General features: G+C 36.0%; 1 protein-coding gene across 1 annotated transcript in view; it reads right to left on the bottom strand.

Annotated features, from left to right (window-relative positions):
• Positions 1-22,886, bottom strand: part of LOC124354341 — a 148,686-nt gene that overhangs the window by 64,789 nt on the left and 61,011 nt on the right. The window contains 1 exon segment of the mRNA XM_046804715.1: positions 13,195-13,224. Within this exon segment, the coding sequence (XP_046660671.1) occupies positions 13,195-13,224 (30 nt within the window).

The following is a 22,886-nucleotide window of genomic DNA, read 5'->3' as shown; positions in this document are numbered from 1 at the left end:
CTAGTACGATCTCCTGATCCGCACAATAACGAGCAAGAAGGTAAGTTGTATGCATTAAAAGAACAGTGAGTTTGAAAATGTTGAAATAAAAGTAGAGAAATTGTTCAATGAATTTAATGTTATTACGACTCCCCTAATATTTCTTATAGCACGATTCAACACGCGGGCACTGTTACCGTACATACTTCAGGGGTTTTGTCCCGGTTGTAGGCTGGGTGTAAGTAATCAATACCAATTTTATTTATAAAACAAAATCGAAATAATTTTTTTAAAGTGGAAATTGATAGCTTTTATATTTTTAATTATTACTAAATGTATTGGTACAAAATATACCTTTGTCACAGGGTTTCAGGAGAAGACCCCCCCCCCTCTGTGAATACGCCCCTGTGGGTTCATGTATCATTCACTTGACTTTCTTATATCCTGTTGTGAAACTGGACAGCGTCCTTTCCGTTCTGATTAGAGGCTGATAACTTTTTATCTTCAATCGCCCACATTCCGTGTGTGCCCCGTTAATATCACTGGTCAGTTATACTGATCACATATATATGGACAACTAGCAGTTACTCTCGGCTTCGCACCTATCTCTAGTATAACAACATGAATGTGTGTTTACGATTGCACTGTGTTTGACTCACTAGCGAGAGGAGTCATTAGATCTACAGATAACGCGTTCCCTGTGTGCAGAGTTAATATCAGTGGTCGGTTATACTGATCATACGTATGGACAACTAGCAGTTCAATACATGTGGTTCCTCGTGACTTCACCAATCATTATTATACAAGCTTCACCTCGCTAAACTATGCTCAGTTCGTGTATAGTTAAGTAAAGCGCCACGTGGCCTTACATTTGCTTCATATATTTATCTTTAGCCCTTTTTATTAGGGCCTAGTTGCCCAAAAAGCACCGAAATTTCCCCCACGGAAACCCTAGAATTCTTCGTAGAACCATACAAACACAACACACTTCTCCTATCTTTCCTGTCTTCATGAAACTTATTTTAAAGGGTCGTGACTTTAAAATAAAAATTAATCACACCAAAAACCTATTGCACCAACTTTTATAATCAATACTAACATTTTTAAGTCGATTAGAAATATATGGAGTAGCCTATCATATTAAGACACTTTTACAAGATGTAATTATCTACCACTTCCAAATTGTTGTTTAAATACGTCATATATAACAAAAACAACAGTTCCTATAAATAAATTTGGAAAGATATTAATTGATTAATTATTAACATATTGTACTTAATTAACAAGTACACAATTTCTTACGTTAAATTATCTAAGCTTTAACCTATTCTAATTATTTATTTGAAGACTGTTAGTTATTTTTATACAAATGTTGTCTTTTTATAGAATTATTGGTCTAACCTACATATACTTTGGTTAACTTACCAAGTATCTCTCAATAATATGAATACAGTTATAAAAGTTGGTGTGTAATTGCTCGTACAGTTACATTCTTGAAACATATCAGCCTTGTTGTTGAGCACCATAGGATTTTAAGTTAAAACATTTTAAACCCAAGCAAATGAATTACATCAAATCAGACACAGTGCTGGAACATCTATTGCACTTTCTAAACACCCCATGTAGTTTCCAATTCCGAGTAGCAACATGGCGCGTTTTGATTGAGGACTTTGCTGTTAAGGACGGATAGTGGATTATCTTACATTTTTGTCTGCTTTTTTGACACTGAATCAACAGAAGCGATACTGATAACAAAACAAAATACGTAATTGGGTTATACTTCCCAGAAAACAGCATTTCTATAAATAGCTTCCCTTAGGTTTGTTTTATCCGATATTAAAAGAAAACATCATCTAGGTCACTTTCATTAACGATTTCAGTACTCATGCAACGCTTCATCAGTAAATTAAGAGATTAAATGAATTTTGGCAAAAGTATTAATGATTTATATTTTATCGTTTGTACGTATTTAATGCCAATTATCATGTAACACAATATTTAAATCAAAGAGAAAAGATGAAAAAAAGGCATCGATTAAAATCCCTTTGTAGCAACTGTGAGCTATAAAACTAAATGCACTGTGATTTATACTTATTCAAATAGAGGGTCTCGTTTTATAAAAAATCTAGAATAAACATTCGCAACTGTAATTGCAAATTATTAACATGACACAAAAATTCATGAAAAGCCTACAAACAGAAATCGTGACTAGTTTCTTGGTCTAAACCATAAATTTTATTAAGCCATCACGGTCGTTTTTGACTACATTATATATTAATTTAAGAGTCACAGCTCTTCCTGACAACTTCTCTGAATGCGGAAAAATAAATAAACTTGTTTATAAGCACTCGAAGAAAATCTGAAAAATTTGTAGCCATGCTCGAAATGAAAACGGGTGAAGTTAAAATTTAGAACTTTATACAGTATAATATGATATGTTCCTTCAGAACATGGACATATATTTCAGTAATTCATGAGAAAGAAAGGGCTTTTTTACCAAAATATAATTTTTTTTTAATAAGGGGTTTTATTTAAAAATATAATTTAAGTAAATTAAAAGTTACTTTCAAATAAATACAATTTGTTTCCTCCACTAACCTATACTACATTATTAAAAAAAAGTAATATCCTTAAGCCACTGTTTGAGCCAAGATGCCCCAGAATACTAATTTAATTTTCTACAATTTCTAATGGAATGATCCAACAGTTTGTACAACATGGCTGGGACAGAGTTAATATTCAATTAAAGATACCCAACCGAACGCTAACTATAATACAAATAAAGTCCCTAACTTGTCACAGCCAGCAGACACTCTAAGATGGTTACAAAATAAACTAATTAAACAAAAAAATCAAAAGCACAAAGAATAATTAACCAACGGTGATGTATCGCGAGTACATCTTGAGTACAACAACCTCCACAGTTTGATATTCGTGACCTTCGGTGTGCAATGGTGAGTCATCTCTTGTGCTGGCACACTTGGAACATCCATGGCCACACATCTTCGCAACAGCAATTTTAATATCACTCTCCCTCCCACCACTTAGTCATTTATTGCAGAGCAGTAGCGTATCTAGGGAGCTCTAACCCATTATCTCCTATTTATGTTTAGGTTAGTCACGAGAAGTAATGTCCGACATCCTTCTATCCCTGCAAATCATCCATCATCAATAACAAATTTAAAAAAAGGATCTTTTGTTTGAAATATTAAGCAGTAAAAGTGCTCGGTAACCAAATATATCGTCTAATTTTCTAATTTGTCTTCCTGATACTCAAAATCGGTTATAAGTTTATAACCATTATGGGTTATAGATCTTACGGTGTCAACTATGCACACACTTTTAGGCACCTATCTCAAATACGGTCTCATTATAAAAGTTAAATTTTTAAATAGCTTAGGTACACACTGTGAAGAAATAAAATTAAAATATTCCAACCATGTCAACATTTATTATTCCATCTGTGGAAAAGAGTTTCTGTATCTACTTAAATTACATCAACAGTATTTATTCAATATTTATTCATTTTTAAAGAAATATTATGGTTTCCACCGGCAGCTTAGTTGTGAGTCCTCGCTAAACGAGATACTGTGACAGGCGGGATGAGATACTGATGGCGCTGCGTTGCCAAGCTGTTGCAAAGCTATAGTGAAAGGTGCGCACCTACTGTAGGAGTGATGTTAACGAACAAATACAACCGCTACCGGTTTTCTCACTAATTTGTTTTATGGAATTAAAACCTTTACTATGCAAATAGAGATTGGCAACTCTCAGGGTGTTAAATTATAGGACGGATTCTAACACCAGAACGTAATAGGCGGTTGAGTGGATTGATTTTGTACAAGCAACCGGTTACTTAGTGTTGAGGTGAGTTAACTGTACCAATTTGGGTAACTCGTTGCATTATTCAACACTGGAGGTTGTCCTTGGAACTGTCAGCGTCTAGCCCTATTAGTTCTTTTGCTACAAAAAGCAACAAATAACATAGTCACCTCGAGAAGTGCATATGTTACAAGCAGAAACACCCATTCCACATTAGTATTTCTCTAACTGGTCGGTCGATTGCCTATCCATGTCGTTAAATACGAAAAATCAACAAAAATCCAAATTTCAGTTACTTATTTCATTACACTAAACCGCAACTACTAGTTAATTAACTTTTCCAGATACATGTCAGCGTGTCTGGAGAATGCGGGGTGTATAAGAACTGGAAACTACCCTCCAACAACCATGGTTACCTTATCTGCTGTATACACTTTTTCTAATATTTGGAATATAACAGCTTTTGTAATTTATTTTTGTCCATTTTATTTCCCCAGCACAAAATAAAAGAGAAAGATTAATATAAATATTACTTAATAAATCTGTAATAGACTTTATAAACAAAAACTGCAGTGGTGTGAAACTTTTGTCCAGGAGTGTATTAAGTTTAATATGCAGGTAGGTACATATTTATTAAGTGTAAGAAATCCCTTATATAAAGTGTCATATTATTTTGTTACAATGCATTGTTAAAAAAAAAATACTTTTAACAACAATGAACGTGGGTGGGATTGGTGAAATTCATTACTATATACAATGTAATGTACATTTAATTGGCGACTGGTATGTTTTTCTAGTACGTGTACACATATCTGAACCCAGTGTTTTATCCAATTTCGACTAAGACTGTTTTACAGGCATCGTATTTGTGTTCCAAATTTTTAATTTCTTCTAATTTAATCTATTTTAATTAAAAATGGCTAAATTGTATTTTATACCAAACATATTATAAAGGTAGTTATTAAGTCATATTTTTGTCAGCGTGTAAAGTATAATTGTGGATATTCAATTAATATTATCTGTTTTTTCTACATAGTTATTCGCAGATCACGAAAACTTTATTAATTAGGCAAGTTTTGAAAGATAGATAGAGTAAATTTTTAAAATTTGCGCCTGTTACCTCCCTAAAAAAAGGTTTTTAACGAGTGCGAGCAAGTGCTCTGGAGCTAACGTTAAACGAAGATACCACGAATATATTCTGAGTCGTTAATATTAAAAAGGCTGCAACAGGAAAATTTCGCTAAAAGGAAACGATGTGACTAAAGGCCCCACCCCACAGCCGAGATTCTGAGCATCTACAACACACACCACCTGTAACAAAACCGAGTTGCAGCGACAGTGTATTGTTGTTCTGCACAGAACGTATCGCATGCCCCCGTTTACTCACTATAAAGCTCACTCTCCTCCACACCGCTGCTTCACCACTTCTACTTACACATTCAGTTTCATTTGCTAGTGTATTGTTGTTCTGCACAGAACGTATCGCATGCTCCCGTTTACTCACTATAAAGCTCACTCTCCTCCACACCGCTGCTTCACCATTTCTACTTACACATTCAGTTTCACTTGCTAGTGCATGGTTGTTCTGAACAGAACGTATCGCATATCCCAGTTTACTCACTATAAAGCTCACTCTCCTCCACACCGCTGCTTCACCACTTCTACTTACACATTCAGTTTCACTTGCTAGTGCATGGTTGCTCTGCACAGGGCATATCGCATGTCCCAGTTTACTCACTATAAAGCTCACTCTCCTCCACACCGCTGCTTCACCACTTCTACTTACACATTCAGTTTCATTTGCTAGTGTATTGTTGTTCTGCACAGAACGTATCGCATGCTCCCGTTTACTCACTATAAAGCTCACTCTCCTCCACACCGCTGCTTCACCATTTCTACTTACACATTCAGTTTCATTTGCTAGTGTATTGTTGTTCTGCACAGAACGTATCGCATGCTCCAGTTTACTCACTATAAAGCTCACTCTCCTCCACACCGCTGCTTCACCATTTCTACTTACACATTCAGTTTCACTTGCTAGTGCATGGTTGTTCTGCACAGAACGTATCGCATGTCCCAGTTTACTCACTATAAAGCTCACTCTCCTCCACACCGCTGCTTCACCACTTCTACTTACACATTCAGTTTCATTTGCTAGTGTATTGTTGTTCTGCACAGAACGTATCGCATGCTCCCGTTTACTCACTATAAAGCTCACTCTCCTCCACACCGCTGCTTCACCATTTCTACTTACACATTCAGTTTCACTTCCTAGTGCATGGTTGTTCTGAACAGAACGTATCGCATGTCCCAGTTTACTCACTATAAAGCTCACTCTCCTCCACACCGCTGCTTCACCACTTCTACTTACACATTCAGTTTCACTTGCTAGTGCATGGTTGCTCTGCACAGGGCATATCGCATGCCTCAGTTTACTCACTATAAAGCTCACTCTCCTCCGCATCGCTGTTTCACCCATTTCTACTTACACATTCAGTTTCACTTGCTAGTGCATGGTTGCTCTGCACAGAGCAAATCGCATATCCCAGTTTACTCACTATAAAGTTCACTCTCCTCCACATCGCTGCTTCACCACTTCTACTTACACATTCAGTTTCACTTGCTAGTGCATGGTTGCTCTGCACAGGGCATATCGCATGCCTCAGTTTACTCACTATAAAGCTCACTCTCCTCCGCATCGCTGTTTCACCCATTTCTACTTACAAAATTCAGTTTCACTTGCTAGTGCATGGTAGCTCTGCACAGAGCAAATCGCATATTCCAGTTTACTCACTATAAAGTTCACACTCCTCCACATCACTGTTTCACCCATTTCTACTTACACATTAAGTTTCACTTGCTAGTGCATGGTTGCTCTGAACAGAACGTATCGCATATCCCAGTTTACTCACTATAAAGTTCACTCTCCTCCACATCGCTGTTTCACCCATTTCTACTTACACATTCAGTTTCACTTGCTAGTGCATGGTTGCTCTGCACAGATATCGCATGCCTCAGTTTACTCACTATAAAGTTCACTCTCCTCCACATCGCTGTTTCACCCATTTCTACTTATACATTCAGTTTCACTTGCTAGTGCATGGTTGCTCTGCACAGATATCGCATGCCTCAGTTTACTCACTATAAAGCTGACTCTCCTCCACATCGCTGTTTCACCCATTTCTAGTTACACATTCAGTTTTACTTGCTAGTGCATGGTTGTTCTGAACAGAACGTATCGCATATCCCAGTTTACTCACTATAAAGCTCACTCTCCTCCACATCGCTGTTTCACCCATTTCTACTTACACATACAGTTTCATTTGCTAGTGCATGGTTGTTCTGAACAGAACGTATCGCATATCCCAGTTTACTCACTATAAAGCTCACTCTCCTCCACATCGCTGTTTCGCCCATTTCTACTTATACATTCAGTTTCACTTGCTAGTGCATGGTTGCTCTGCACAGAACGTATCGCATGCTCCCGTTTACTCACTATAAAGCTCACTCTCCTCCACACCGCTGCTTCACCATTTCTACTTACACATTCAGTTTCACTTGCTAGTGCATGGTTGCTCTGAACAGAACGTATCGCATATCCCAGTTTACTCACTATAAAGCTCACTCTCCTCCACACCGCTGCTTCACCACTTTCTACTTACACATTCAGTTTCACTTGCTAGTGCATGGTTGCTCTGCACAGATATATCGCATGTCCCAGTTTACTCACTATAAAGCTCACTCTCCTCCACACCGCTGCTTCACCACTTCTACTTACACATTCAGTTTCATTTGCTAGTGTATTGTTGTTCTGCACAGAACGTATCGCATGCTCCCGTTTACTCACTATAAAGCTCACTCTCCTCCACACCGCTGCTTCACCATTTCTACTTACACATTCAGTTTCACTTCCTAGTGCATGGTTGTTCTGAACAGAACGTATCGCATGTCCCAGTTTACTCACTATAAAGCTCACTCTCCTCCACACCGCTGCTTCACCACTTCTACTTACACATTCAGTTTCACTTGCTAGTGCATGGTTGCTCTGCACAGGGCATATCGCATGCCTCAGTTTACTCACTATAAAGCTCACTCTCCTCCACATCGCTGTTTCACCCATTTCTACTTACACATTCAGTTTCACTTGCTAGTGCATGGTTGCTCTGCACAGAGCAAATCGCATATCCCAGTTTACTCACTATAAAGCTCACTCTCCTCCACATCGCTGTTTCACCCATTTCTACTTACACATTCAGTTTCACTTGCTAGTGCATGGTTGCTCTGAACAGAACGTATCGCATATCCCAGTTTACTCACTATAAAGTTCACTCTCCTCCACATCGCTGTTTCACCCATTTCTACTTACACATTCAGTTTCACTTGCTAGTGCATGGTTGCTTCTGCACAGATATCGCATGCCTCAGTTTACTCACTATAAAGTTCACTCTCCTCCACATCGCTGTTTCACCCATTTCTACTTACACATTCAGTTTCACTTGCTAGTGCATGGTTGCTCTGCACAGATATCGCATGCCTCAGTTTACTCACTATAAAGCTGACTCTCCTCTCATCGCTGTTTCACCCATTTCTAGTTACACATTCAGTTTTACTTGCTAGTGCATGGTTGTTCTGAACAGAACGTATCGCATATCCCAGTTTACTCACTATAAAGCTCACTCTCCTCCACATCGCTGTTTCACCCATTTCTACTTACACATTCAGTTTCACTTGCTAGTGCATGGTTGTTCTGAACAGAACGTATCGCATATCCCAGTTTACTCACTATAAAGCTCACTCTCCTCCACATCGCTGTTTCACCCATTTCTACTTACACATTCAGTTTCACTTGCTAGTGCATGGTTGCTCTGCACAGATATCGCATGCCTCAGTTTACTCACTATAAAGTTCACTCTCCTCCACATCGCTGTTTCACCCATTTCTACTTATACATTCAGTTTCACTTGCTAGTGCATGGTTGCTCTGCACAGATATCGCATGCCTCAGTTTACTCACTATAAAGCTCACTCTCCTCCACATCGCTGTTTCACCCATTTCTAGTTACACATTCAGTTTTACTTGCTAGTGCATGGTTGTTCTGAACAGAACGTATCGCATATCCCAGTTTACTCACTATAAAGCTCACTCTCCTCCACATCGCTGTTTCACCCATTTCTACTTACACATACAGTTTCATTTGCTAGTGCATGGTTGTTCTGAACAGAACGTATCGCATATCCCAGTTTACTCACTATAAAGCTCACTCTCCTCCACATCGCTGTTTCGCCCATTTCTACTTACACATTCAGTTTCACTTACCATCGAACTACCTCGATAATCATTTTATAAATACAAATTATACATTAGGCTAGAAAATTTTGAATATTAGTCTTTAGAGCTCAATTTAAATTCTCATTTTAAGCATTCAACTGATATTTAAAATGGTTTTACCAGTGGCACCTAATCAATGAAAATTCATGTTTTCCATACACAACTTTAAACTGCATCAATTGAATTTTTATGTAACAATGTAACATTTAAACTGTACCAATTTGATATCTTCTGTCAATGTATTCATTATTTTAAGCACTAAACACATATTACAATTTTTTTCCGCACTGCAGTATACTAATTTTTATTGATTGATTAAATGCTTCATAATGAGGCAAAGTTAGAAATATTAGGTCATTTCTTACTTACACTTATAACCTGTGTCAATAAATAGACACACTAAATTATTTGTAATCAAAAATACCATTGATAATTAGGTCACTGACAAAACGAGACTTTATATTAGTATCAATTATTATTTCATTGAAGTACTGACACAGTCTCGTGATCGTGTACTGCAGACTAGAAGATAACTAATTTAATACTGACTTTACATTCGTACTTTTTTAAGAGAAGTGTACGGATAATCCACCTTTTAGTACATTATTTATGTTTTGAAATCTCATTTACGCATTATAATTTAAAACGTTCGGAAATTAGATGAAACAAAAAAATTGGTAGATTTCCAAGGAACGCGTCTTTTAAGATCTATACAAAATAAACGAAGGATTAAAAATGTATAGTAATAAATCCCGATATTTCGCTTCTCCTAGCTATCTATGGCTACGTAGTGCCTACTAATCACGCATTCTACAATATGTCATGTGTTACGTAAAAATCACCACCCAATCAAAAATAAACTGGAGTAAACATTTATAGTGTTGGTACGTTATACAATAATTGACAGCATTACAGGCAATGGACCCGCCCCGTGTAATGGGCGCACGGTGAGAATTAGCTGTATATCTAACACTGTAATGTGGGCAGAACTGGGTACGCCCTACTACACTGCCACTGCCTGCCACGCTGCACATTCACTATTCAGCAGATTTGCACGACTTGGCAACGCTGCAGGAATGTCAGTAAGATCTGTTACTTTTCAAACACCCAATATATGTACCTATTTCCCACACTGGTTACGCTTACCCCGATACATCACTAAGTATGAATTCGACACTGTTGCCAGCGAGACCCGAGAACATCGCCAGTGATTGTAGCTCACGTGTACCTATTTCCCACACTGGTTACGCTTACCCCGATACATTACTAAGTATGAATTCGACACTGTTGCCAGCGAGACCCGAGAACATCACCAGTGAGTGTAGCTCACGTGTACCTATTTCCCACACTGGTTACGCTTACCCCGATACATCACTAAGTATGAATTCGACACTGTTGCCAGCGAGACCCGAGAACATCACCAGTGAGTGTAGCTCACGTGTAGGCTACTTGTTTTGCGGTATGTAGTGATCATTGTTCAAGACAAACAAAATAAAGTCTTACACGGTTTTGAAAGTGCGATAATTAACATATGAGAAACCCGATCTAAATCTGTTTTCATTAATTTTTTGCGACATAGGCCAGCATATAACATTTACATCAAAATACTGTGAGATTTTACATATTTTGGGTATTCCCTGCCTCTTTTGTCACTGTTTGGATTACTTATTACACGGTTATCCTTAGCCGAATCAAATCAGTTACAACTTATACCTATTCAATTTAGAGTTTTGCAAGGTTCAAGATTAACATTTTTTTTTCCTTTTATGTGTCTCACAAAACATTACATATATTATTTTATTTACACTTGTAGAAAAAAAAATATTTTTTCTGCAAAAAGTTAGAAGACTTTCTATTACTTAAGCCAATTGATATTAATAATCAGTTAGTAGACATATTTAATGCTCTTATAAAAATAATGAATAAAAATTTGTAGTTGTCTGGAAGGTGTACACAAGTAATAAGTGCATTATTCCCTACACTATTAATCCCAAGCAAATCTTCAAAAGTTCTGCTAAAGCAAAATGTGTTTAGAGTATTTTAAATAATTCTTAACATCACCTATAAAGATTAAAATTATAATTTTCTTTTATGCAAGCTTTCACCATAAATCTTTTGTAAAATCGTATCCATCTTATTGTATTTCATAAAATTCTCCCTAAAATATTTTAAGCATTGTTACTAAAACGTTTTCTGAACAAAAATAAGAAAAAAACATTGCAAATCCAAGTATTCTTGATTGTGATACGAAATACTACGAGATATAAAGAAAAATCAAACAAGAGTAACAACTTAACTTAACAAGCTGAACAAAGTCATAACTAAGGTATCTACCGTCCGGTGACTACATCAATGAAGTCAGGATTAGTCATAGTGAGTCATGGCGAAAGAAATAACTGTGAACTAGGAAAATATCTTGAAACAGTCCTGATAAGAGAATTCCTCTCAGTTGACGAATGAGTTCCTAAAGATTTAGCTGTAACATATGCAGCAAGATTCATATAATGAAAGCGTTAGGTTTTGGAATCAAAAATTTTTATTATTCGTTTTGATCAGATAAAAGCCATACCCAATATGTCTGCAATATAGAACAGTAACTAGTTAAAAATAAAACAATAAAAATATCTGCCAATACATAAGAATAAACCAATCTATTTAATTTTAAGTCATTAATATAAAACGTCCCTTTAAACGAACCAATAAATATTTCTATTACCATGTGTCCCAAAAAGGCCTGAAAAAATTCATTTAACAATAAAACCATACATTTGTATTGGTTTAAGAAACAAAAAATAACAAATTGCTATTAAATAATTTTAATGGTCTGAAAAGTACACAATGCAACAATAATACTTTTAAAACGGGTGCATTACAGGGATGCAAAATTTGATATGCCATGGATGCAAAACGGAAAAAATAAAGTCTATAGTTAATCAAAATAACGTATACACAGAATGCTATTTAAAACCACTAAAACATTAAAAATAAGGAATTCCTTAAATAATACTAATTACACAATAAAGTATATAGTTAAACATATACGAGTACACAACATAGAGAAATAATAAATAAATTACAACAAATTATTTGTTAATGTATATCCAATTTTGTTTCATTTGTCGTCTTTCTGTAGTTATAATTCAATTAGTTTACAAAAATGTGTTACTGGTGTAAATATATGAAAAAATATATAAATATATTTTGGTGTAAACGCTAAATGTATTAGTGTTCTATTGCGTGAAATTTTCTCTTCGAAAAACCAAATATACAGCCAAAATATTTTTACGTTATTCAAATTAATGGACCTTTTAGATTGTGATGTCAAAGTACCAAAAACTGAAATAACACACAACGTTTCATAGAACACAACTACAGCCACGGAAGGAAGTATTTGTTAAGTTATGAATGATTTGTAAAATGGAACGTAATTATACCTTACCTAATTCCACCAAAATTAGCATAGTTATTAAATTTTAATTATTTTAATCTAAAAGAGCTAATAACATTAATGGTTTATTATTTTTTTTGTATTTTGATTATGGTTTATTATGTTGTTATGTGTTTATTTGTTTAATTGTTTTTGTTCAAATGTATTGTCTTTACGTGTGTTTTGTAAAACTGCTACTACAATGCAGCCAATTTTAATTATTAAAAAAACCCTCATTAAGTTCGATTTCAATCGATAAAGACAAACATCTATCCACAATTACTCTGTATAAACAGAAAATGTTTACATACTAAGAATGTTTAAATAAAAACATAAGCAGACACGACAATGTGACACATTGTAGCAAGATACGATTCTTTGTATATTTCAACAAATTCACCATATCCCAAGAATATTTAAACTTATCACCATAGCTCCCAACCTGGACAAAAAAATATCTAAATTATAAAAAAAATTTCTAACTTACATTTTCCTGGGTACAAGAACAATAAGAATGAATAGTACAAAATACTCCAATCGTATACCAATGTAGCACAATGAACACATGCGAGCATAATTATCACTTAAGAGGGGCCATGCTACAGCATCGTGGGGAGGGGGTAGATTGACCTTCTTACCTTTTCCTTTTCCGTTTCCTTTTTGTCGGGCTTCAAAAAGAAAAATACAAAATTAATGTTTGATTGACTTTTAAGAATACAAAAGTAGCATCTATAACAAAAATGTATCTCAATAGCAAATCCTATCCTATGTTCCATGATCACGAAATTCAGTGATCCATTTTTTTCCATCTGAGAGAATGCGCACAAAAAGGAAGCGCTCTCAAGTCAAAATGTACAAATAGCGTTAAACAAGAATTGGAAAGTCTAAATTTCAATTTAATGCGTTTAAAAATGCTAGAGTTATTCTTTAAAAATTCAAAAACAGTAAACTATGAGTGGAAAATTTTTAACTTTACTAGGCCTTCTATGAAAAATGTTCGGAAGAAAATGTTATCCTTTTCCAAAGTTTAAACAAGTTATTGATCTTTTACAGTGACTATTCAAATTTCGATTTTGGACGTTTCAAATATAAATAAAGACAAAAACCGATTCGAGCTAAAACTTTTAGTTTTCTATTCCCTTCTTAATGATGTAACACAAATATGGGGTTGTACTTAGAAATGTTTGATTTAGGGGCTCCCCTTCTGGAGGTACCTAATCAACATTTTAAATACAGTAGGCCAAATTTATCTCCGTTAACTACGCTATAAATTCCGTTTTTCTATTGGAATGTTTTTAATTAGTACGGATGCACTTTCTGATCGCCATGTAAAAACCACATTATTTAACAAATTAAAAATGATATCACATGATGCATTACTTATCAATAATACCTCATTTCTTATCAATAATATCTATGAAAAATAATAAACAAGTTAAAAACAACGTTATTGATACGGTATATAAAACTTAACAAAATACCAGACAGTGAACAATACATTTGGATACAACTGGACATTTAACAACTAAAGAATTCATAATGACTTTTATTTGAAATGTTCATCTTTATTAGTCTAACTAGGCCTAGCGTATAAATTACAATTGGTTTACACATAAATATTCACATAACCAATCAATTACCTATGTGAAATTGAATATCACCAAAAATAACCCTCGATATATACCAAAAAGCAACATTTGATTCAATTATAGGCCGAGTTATAGTAACGCTTCAACAAAAAATGTATACCTTGCCATATAAAATATTCAATATGATGACTTGCATAGTATTATGCCAACAGTAAAAGTCTTAAAATACTGTGGATTATCGTTATTTAAAATACATGTTTATGTTTAGACTAACAACTAACTAGACTAAACAAACGCCATTCAAACAATAATCTATAACAAAATTGTGAAACTGTTTAAATAAAGTTGCACACATCGAAATAAAATTGCAATTAGTTAAAATAGGAGAACAGTTATCAGGAACATACTACTTTCTAAAGTCAAGTTGCCTGCAGAAAGCGGTTTCTGTACAAGATTACGGTTAAAACATCGTCGTCCGGTCTCACAACAAAAGAAAACCCCACAGTTTCTGATAAAAGTTTCCACAATAAACCGGTTACGAAAGGTGTTACGTGCGTCACAACATTACAACCGGCCACATGAGCAGGCGCCACACTTCATGACGTCACTGGCGTTACGTCACCGTTACCTCACCGCAACGCACTGCAGGTCGACCCTTTCATTCATGCCCAGCGCCTGTCGTTCTTACTGCACAGTACGTGATCGTGCCAGCGCGGCGGACTATTGCATTGTTCGCAACAATGGTTTAGTTCTTGACCACATAACGGGGAAGGCTGGTCGGCTACATGTAAGGCCTAAAGGAGCACTTTGCTTGAACCCAGGTATAAAATAAGAAATCCTTTTTGAAGAGTCACCACATACTTTTAGCCAATATAAATCCATTTCAAATTTGTATTGAAAATAAATAAGTAGTAAAATATTCTTCTCGTTTCCGCTAGAGACAGGTTGCTTGGTTTGATACCGATGCAATAAAAGATATAAATAACCTAAAAAAATCACTTTAGAGTCACAAGTGTAAGTGGTAGTGATAAGATAATGATAAATTACACCTTTTTATGAGAACTGGGTTCTTCTTTCTCAATAATGCTAAATAAGTTTTCATCGTAGAGCGCATAGCCGTACAACGCATGTTATAATATTTAAGCAAGTAACTCCTACACTTCTTGAGAAGAAAAATTAATATTCTTCTTAGGATATGTGATTTTGTTTACCATATACCAATGAGAAGAATTACTAGCGTACAATTGCGCGTCTACAATAGAGGCGCTACTTACCACGTAAGGGCTCAAAATCAACAAGTACATTCAGGTAAAGGGTCATAATTTGCGATTGTGTGTAAACCTAGGCAGTCATCTTCAATTTGGACCCAAGTCCCCATGTCCATCGGACATTCGTAGTAAATATATATCAAGCTCGTGTAGTACACACTCTGTGTCATAACAAGGAGAGAGGAAGCTAGCAGAAGAGTCCACTGACGTGACCAGCCGTGTGTGGCCGTCACGCCCGGCTCAGGACCCCTGAGGCTGGACACACTCGGCGTTGTTAGCCACGGCTAATATTACGCCAAACTCGTGTAATACACACTCTGTGTCATAAAAAGGAGAGAGGAAGCTAGAAGAAGAGTCCACTGACGTGACCAGCCGTGTGTGGCCGTCACGCCCGGCTCAGGACCCCTGAGGCTGGACACACTCGGCGTTGTTAGCCACGGCTAATATTACGCCAAACTCGTGTAATACACACTCTGTGTCATAACAAGGAGAGAGGAAGCTAGCAGAAGAGTCCACTGACATGACCAGCCGTGTGAGGCCGTCACGCCCGGCTCAGGACCCCTGAAGCTGGACACAAACGGCGTTGTCAGCCACGGTTAAAATTACGCCCAAGTGTAGACTCTTTGTATCGTAACAAGAAGGAGAGAGGAAGCTAGCAGTAGAGTCCACTGACGCGACCAGCCGTGTGTGGCCGTCACGCCTGGTCCGGACCCCGGAGGCTGGATACACTTCGGCATTACCAGCCACGGTTAAAAATCACGCCTAAGCTCGTGTAGTGTAGACTCTTTGTATCGTAACAAGAAGGAGAGAGGAAGCTAGCAGTAGAGTCAACTGACGCGACCAGCCGTGTGTGGCCGTCACGCCTGGTCCGGACCCCGGAGGCTGGATACACTTCGGCATTACCAGCCACGGTTAAAATCACGCCTAAGCTCGTGTGGTGCAGACTGTGATTTCGATCTTCGCGCCGCCGTAACATAAAAACCGAGAGGATTCATTTTTCTACCCGTACCCCGTTATTAAACTCAACGATGGGTACATTATCCCATACAGTACGTAGTACGGCAGTAATGGACTGTCACCGATAGCCAAGTCCACTATTGTATAGTAGTGCCACATTCATGATCACTCTCTGGAAACTGTACAAATACCTGGTTGGATAGTTCAAATTTACGCCATCGAATTTTGGTAGCTGTCCAAAATCGAAGAAGTACATATTTTCATTTCTATCCAGCGATATTTGAAACTTCTAAGCTAAGTGTGTCCCCTTTAGAGCGTTGAGAGCTTATATATTCGTATTTTTTATAATACACATGGAATTAGAAGAATGTTGAATAAAATTACAAAAGGAAGATTTACGAACTATATAGTGTCAATTTCAAAAGATATATTACATTGCTGATTAATAAGTTAATGATAGTTTATAAAATAATACGTTTTTTCTTAGCATAATTTCCTGTTAGTTACATACAGGTAGGTCCAAAAAATACAATTTGGTTTGTTGTATTTCATAAATATTGATTGGTAAACTTTCAACTCGCTATAAATTCCAAATACTGGCTTATAATTAAATTTAATCTGGCCATTAACCTGCATTTTATGTTAGTGAATCATAAGACAGACTATATTGTAGCAAAAGTTGTACTGCAATATTACTTGGCAACATAAAATATTTACAAAATTTTCAGTATCATAATACTATTAGCATTATTTCTAATTAAAAACATATAATTTGGAACTTTAATATGAGAGTAGAGCACCATCTGAGCATAATACCTTACTTTTTTGACGTCTTATAATCGTACTAACATTAAGCCACAACATTCACTCTGAACAGTTTTCAGTATATAAACACTTTTCAACTGTTCTTTAAATAGCACTTGAAAAAAATAGATAATCCAACAACACACGTAAACCGTGCATAATGTTACATCATTGACATTATTCAGGCTGAAAAATTGGCATTAACAGCAGTAGACTCAGCAGCAGATGGAACTTCGCCCGCGAGGCATAGCCAGCAACGAACCAGAGAATCAGCGATCCAGCACTTTCACAGTGCTAACTCAGCGAGCAGTGCTTCTGCACGTGTACCATATGCGATGGAGGCACGAAGCGCACTTACACCATTTCATATGAGACAAATAAAACATTGTTATAGTGATAGTATTGAACTGCAGAACAAGGTGTGAAACAATGTCAATTAGGTTTTTCCTTTACACCTTCGCACCGCAACCTCCCATCTTAATAAATTAGGAGATTTATACCGATTTGAGAACGACAACAAAGTTTTAATAGTTTCCTTAAGTGAAAAAGAAAAATTATCTCTAATCAAATAAATTTACCGACACAGTAGTTTTTACATGTGTTGCAATTTTTATTTCTAGATTAAAAAATTAGATAAAAGATTACTCATTGTCTTCTAATTGCAAACCGTTATAATTAACTAAGGAGTATATTGTGTTACGGTTGATGATATATAAAGTAGTTATGGTTTTCGTTATGTCCACCGCTTAGGAACAAAATCTATCCTCCTAAGCAGACAAAACAGGTGGAGAAAGATACATCTCCATAGACGCGGGTACTACGAGGAATGTGTTAAATTCGTCCTCATATCTTTTTGTACTTTACATTCACCCTATTTTCCTCAAGTGTAACTTATTACTATAAAACGTGTTATAATACTGTACATAAAAAAGTATCCGGCAGAATAACTTGAGCACCATGGTCATGGGATATTAATTGGAATAAAGAAATTTTAACTGTTCTGTCCCTTAATTTTGCATTACACCTCTGCAAGCATTTCAGTACAGTTCGGGAGGACGATTTTGTGCCACGAATATGACCAGACACGATAGCGAGGCTGCAGACGATGTGGTCTAAACTACGAGTAAATTCACGTAAAACACGTTCGAGATTACATTTACACGTCATTTACGCCCGTCATAAGGACAACCTGTCATTTATTTGGCCTGTGGCTGGCACCCGGGCTCTGGATCCATGAGACTTGTTCATTAGCACTGTATGAATTTCGAATAATAAACCTTAATAGGATTTCAAATACAGCTATACTGATGGCGGGATAACGTTTTCTCTTCCGGCGTACAAAACGGTAAAGAAAAGCTATTGTTTCTGGTCGGAGTGCGACAGGTTAGTGACCTTGACTTAACAATGGTTCGTGGTTCCGCGTCACATTGTATCTCCTTCCCATTTCCCCCTCACACAGCATCAGACCAGATACAACAAGTATCTTAGTCATCTTCAGCTAGGTGCCCCCGATTGAAATGGGTTGTTCACCATAACAAGAACAACTGTTTCTTTAGAGAATTGAAAAAAATAAATAACTTTATAATGGAGCAAACTATGAGACGAACAGATGAATTATTCACCCTTTCACGGTCTTCGGCGACCGCTACTCTCAGCTGCTCTTCTCGTTTTATGACAATGAAAACTGTAAAAGGGCGAAGGAAAACGTATTCTTCGCACACCAGTGTGCTTGCTTAGTAACAAAATCTGCATATTCTTCAATATAGAACCATGTACGGGTATAAGCAGAAATAAATAATCACGACTGTAACACTCAATGGGGCTTCTTAACTCGATATACAATTATTGATACATCAATGTATTTTTGGACTATATGTTTGACCACCTTCACATTATACTAATGACTAAACACAGGTACCCTATTTTCCGGTGGTTTATCATGTGTTCTTAGTGTTATGACAAGATTATGGTATAGAGTGTTATCCTGTGGATATTAGCACACAAATCGTCACCTCATTATTGTGCTTACTTTGTCATTAACACAGGTACCCTATTTTCCGGTGGTTTATCATGTGTTCTTAATGTTATGACAAGATTATGGTGTAGAGTGTTATCCTGTGGATATTAGCACACAAATCGTCACCTCATTATTGTGCTTACTTTGTCATTCTTCTGTGTCGAGCAACTGTTCCTGTGCCACAATCCAAAAAACAAAAGATAAAACCCAGTCCGAATCACGTACAGCAGTTCCATAACTCACAGGAGCCATCTCCTGTACGAGATATGACATACTGCCAGCGAAGCGATACTGAGTATCCAAATGTCGCTTTATTACTGATCGGCGTATTTGTTTTGTAGGCAGCTACTTGAAACGTGAAAACTAAATTGTTAATCATTGACGGGTTTCTAATGTGCCCTTGTTATTCGTTATCTGAGATGCAGATATCTGAGGATAAGAGCATCTTCTAACAGGGATAAGAGCATCTTCTAACAGGGATAAGAGCATCTTCAACTAACAACACTACACAAAAGGTAGCTTTGGTCGGAAGGATTGATTCGATGTAAACATTTTTAGTTCCAGTTCACATTCCTCTTAGTGCAGCGTCTGAAATCTGACGCTGTCGCAGACTTGACACCTGGAATCTGGAGCCATTTTTGTCTGAAGAGATCCAAAAAGTAGGCGAAGAATAAAGAAGCTCAGAACGAACGTTTTGCATCGTTTCGACATCAGTGACACCAAGACTAAAAAATACAGTGTACTTTATATGAAGAAGTATTCTCATTGTTTCTTCAGGTGGACAATTAAGTTTGCAAGTCTGCGACAGTGTCGGATTTCAGACGCTGAACTAAGAAGAAGGTGACCTGGAGCTAAACTCAACATTTACACCATAACACTAGTATAAGTAAAATCATACGATATTAATAATGGATAAAACATTATTAGCTAAGTTAATAGTGAATGTTATCATCTTGTACAGTACAATCTTTATTTCCGTATTTACTGGCGTCTTCAGTTGAATCATATCACGCCAGCTAATAACAAATCGCTATAAAAATACAAGGCCCAGAGCAACTTCTTGCTCCCATACAGTGCAAATTTTCGTAATTTGTCACATTTCTTTAGTAAAAATGTCTTGTTAGATCAGAATTATAAAAAAGAACTTTTGTGCAAGTTGAATAAATAGTTACAATAATTCGACTTAGTAGCTAGCAGATTTCTAAACTTAATACTTGCCCTGTTGAAGAATATCAATATTCTTGAAAGTGAGTGGCAACTACCCATACATCTACAATACGAACACACCTGATTAGGAGATAGGAGATTAGGAAGGAAACGCGACAACTGTCACAAACTACTCCAATCAACTACAGGCCATCCACAAAAGAAGTTTCCCCGATAATGTCTCGATTGATTCATCTGTGTACTGACTTCTACGCCGTACTAAATGTAGTTCCGGACTAAGATTATGTAAAACTTGAAACAAACTCGTTATCGTTGAAAACCCCAACGACCAACACATCATATGTTTTGTCTATATTTCAGAGCAACTTATGAACAAAAACATTGAACAGTTTTCTTGAACGTTGAACGTACAGCTCAAAATTCTTTGCCTACATAAAGAGGGTAAGTCTTAGGTGTAAAAGTGAGAACAGCCGTGTGGCTGAGATTAAGGGACAACTGGGTGATGGTCCAATATCAGTGGCTGATTCCAGAATCAAATGGTAAGCAGCTGTGATGATCGACGAAGAAATCTTAATATTGTCAGTATGGAGATGGAAGTCATCGCAGTTTTGGATAACTGTCACAACAAGAAAAACAGAGATCTGTCTTTGGCTGACAGGGGAATCAGTTTGCGTCAATCAATGACTGATCTATCTCACCCGGACGATTGAATTGCGCAGAAATGCAGTGGCCGTGGCCTCCACGTGAACGCCCAGTGCATTTCACGAGATGGGCAGAGGTCACATATCACAACATCTTGCAAACCTTGAGCATGAACTTCGAGTCGGGACTACGTAGTTGCTAGATCCCTTATCTCAGAAAAAAATCTGTTTTTCAACTTTTTTTGTGAAACAGGAGTTTTTCATACGCAAGAAAATTAGGTATCAGAAAAACCACTTGGCTTATAGTCGTAACATACATACTCAATTAAATTAGTTAATTAAGACCTGTCAATAGTTAATTATTCACAGGCTTTAAATCTCAAATAAATGAATTATTAAATTAGTAAGAAAATTACATGAATAATAATAAATTACATGACATATCAAAATAAGCTGGGAAGGCGTTTTGAGGCCCTAAAGAAAAAAAAATTAATTATGCTCCCTGCACTAATACTACGATAAATATATCACTGAAGGCTTATGTTTATTAGTATACATCTTATAAGTACAAGTACAAGTCAATTGGAATAAAACATGAAATTAACATTTAAGCTCTCCTCGTTTCTCTCCTTAAAACTTCGTAATAACACAACAAATACAAAATTCGTTAGAATAAATACACTGGTTGTATATTTTAATTGACTTAAAGAATTTATGTTATAACTGTATAATGATCTGCGCAATACGTAATTTAAAATCTATTTATATATATATATATATATATATATATATATATATATATATTTAATAATCCCAAAATTTATATATATATATATATATATATATATATATTTATATAATTTTGAGATTATTCAGCCGATTTAAGATCAAACTATTTAAGATTCCATGTTAGATCAAACGTCAATATGTTCGGTAACCTTCATTTTGAGTGGCAGAACTCCGAACTTGTTAGGTAATTTACAAATTACAACAACAGCCACACAAAGCAGGTCTGTTACTACTGTGTTGCGTATTCTGTGAACGTGGGGCAAAATTTAATTTTTTATATTTAAAAGTTAGATTTTTGAATATAACATTTAAAAACAATTGTAGTAGGCTACTGTAAGTCCACATCTATTTTTGATGAGGTCGGTTATTTTACGTTTCAGCGGGGTGGAAAGTCTTCAATGAAATCCGTGAACTCGTGATCCAGGATCGACACAGCTGTGCATTAATGTTTCTATTTCCACTGCATTCGTATAACAATACGATAAAGGAGTAAATATTAACAAAACATTACTCACACCAAACCTCATTCCATAAATTATGCGTAAAAATTAAACTCAGAACTAATTAATGATGATCGATTTTAAAACAAACTCCAAATAGTATCACACGAATAATGTAACTGAATAATAGAGTATTGTGCTGATGAATCGGGAACGTCTGCACCATTCTGCGCTATACTTTCCTTAAATTGTTTTCTGAAATTATACAGCTATTAATTTACGTATAACTTTTCTCGTTTGAGTAGTGGCAACAAATTACTTAAAAGGATTACCTACAAAGCAAATAATTCATTTTCTTAACATTAAATCTAGGCTTAAAACCCCAACTTTGAAAACATCCTATATAGAAACGCATCATTCATAAAACGCAGGCTAATGTTATATTATAAGAGCTAACGACAAAACCATTAATATACAATAGAACAAAGGATCCTATGAAAAAAGGAAAATCAAAAAAATGTAAGAAGAGTTATGTAAGTTAAGTATTTAAAATATTAAAGGCTTGAAGTATTTCCATAATTTCTTAACGTATTGGATACACATCGGAAACACAGAGTTATTCCTAACCTTCTTTTCTTTAAAAATGATTGTAGTTTAA

This window comes from Homalodisca vitripennis, chromosome 2 (assembly GCF_021130785.1).
Source record: "Homalodisca vitripennis isolate AUS2020 chromosome 2, UT_GWSS_2.1, whole genome shotgun sequence".
NCBI classification, from domain to species: Eukaryota; Metazoa; Arthropoda; class Insecta; order Hemiptera; family Cicadellidae; genus Homalodisca; species Homalodisca vitripennis.
This window is presented reverse-complemented; position numbering and strand designations above follow the sequence as displayed.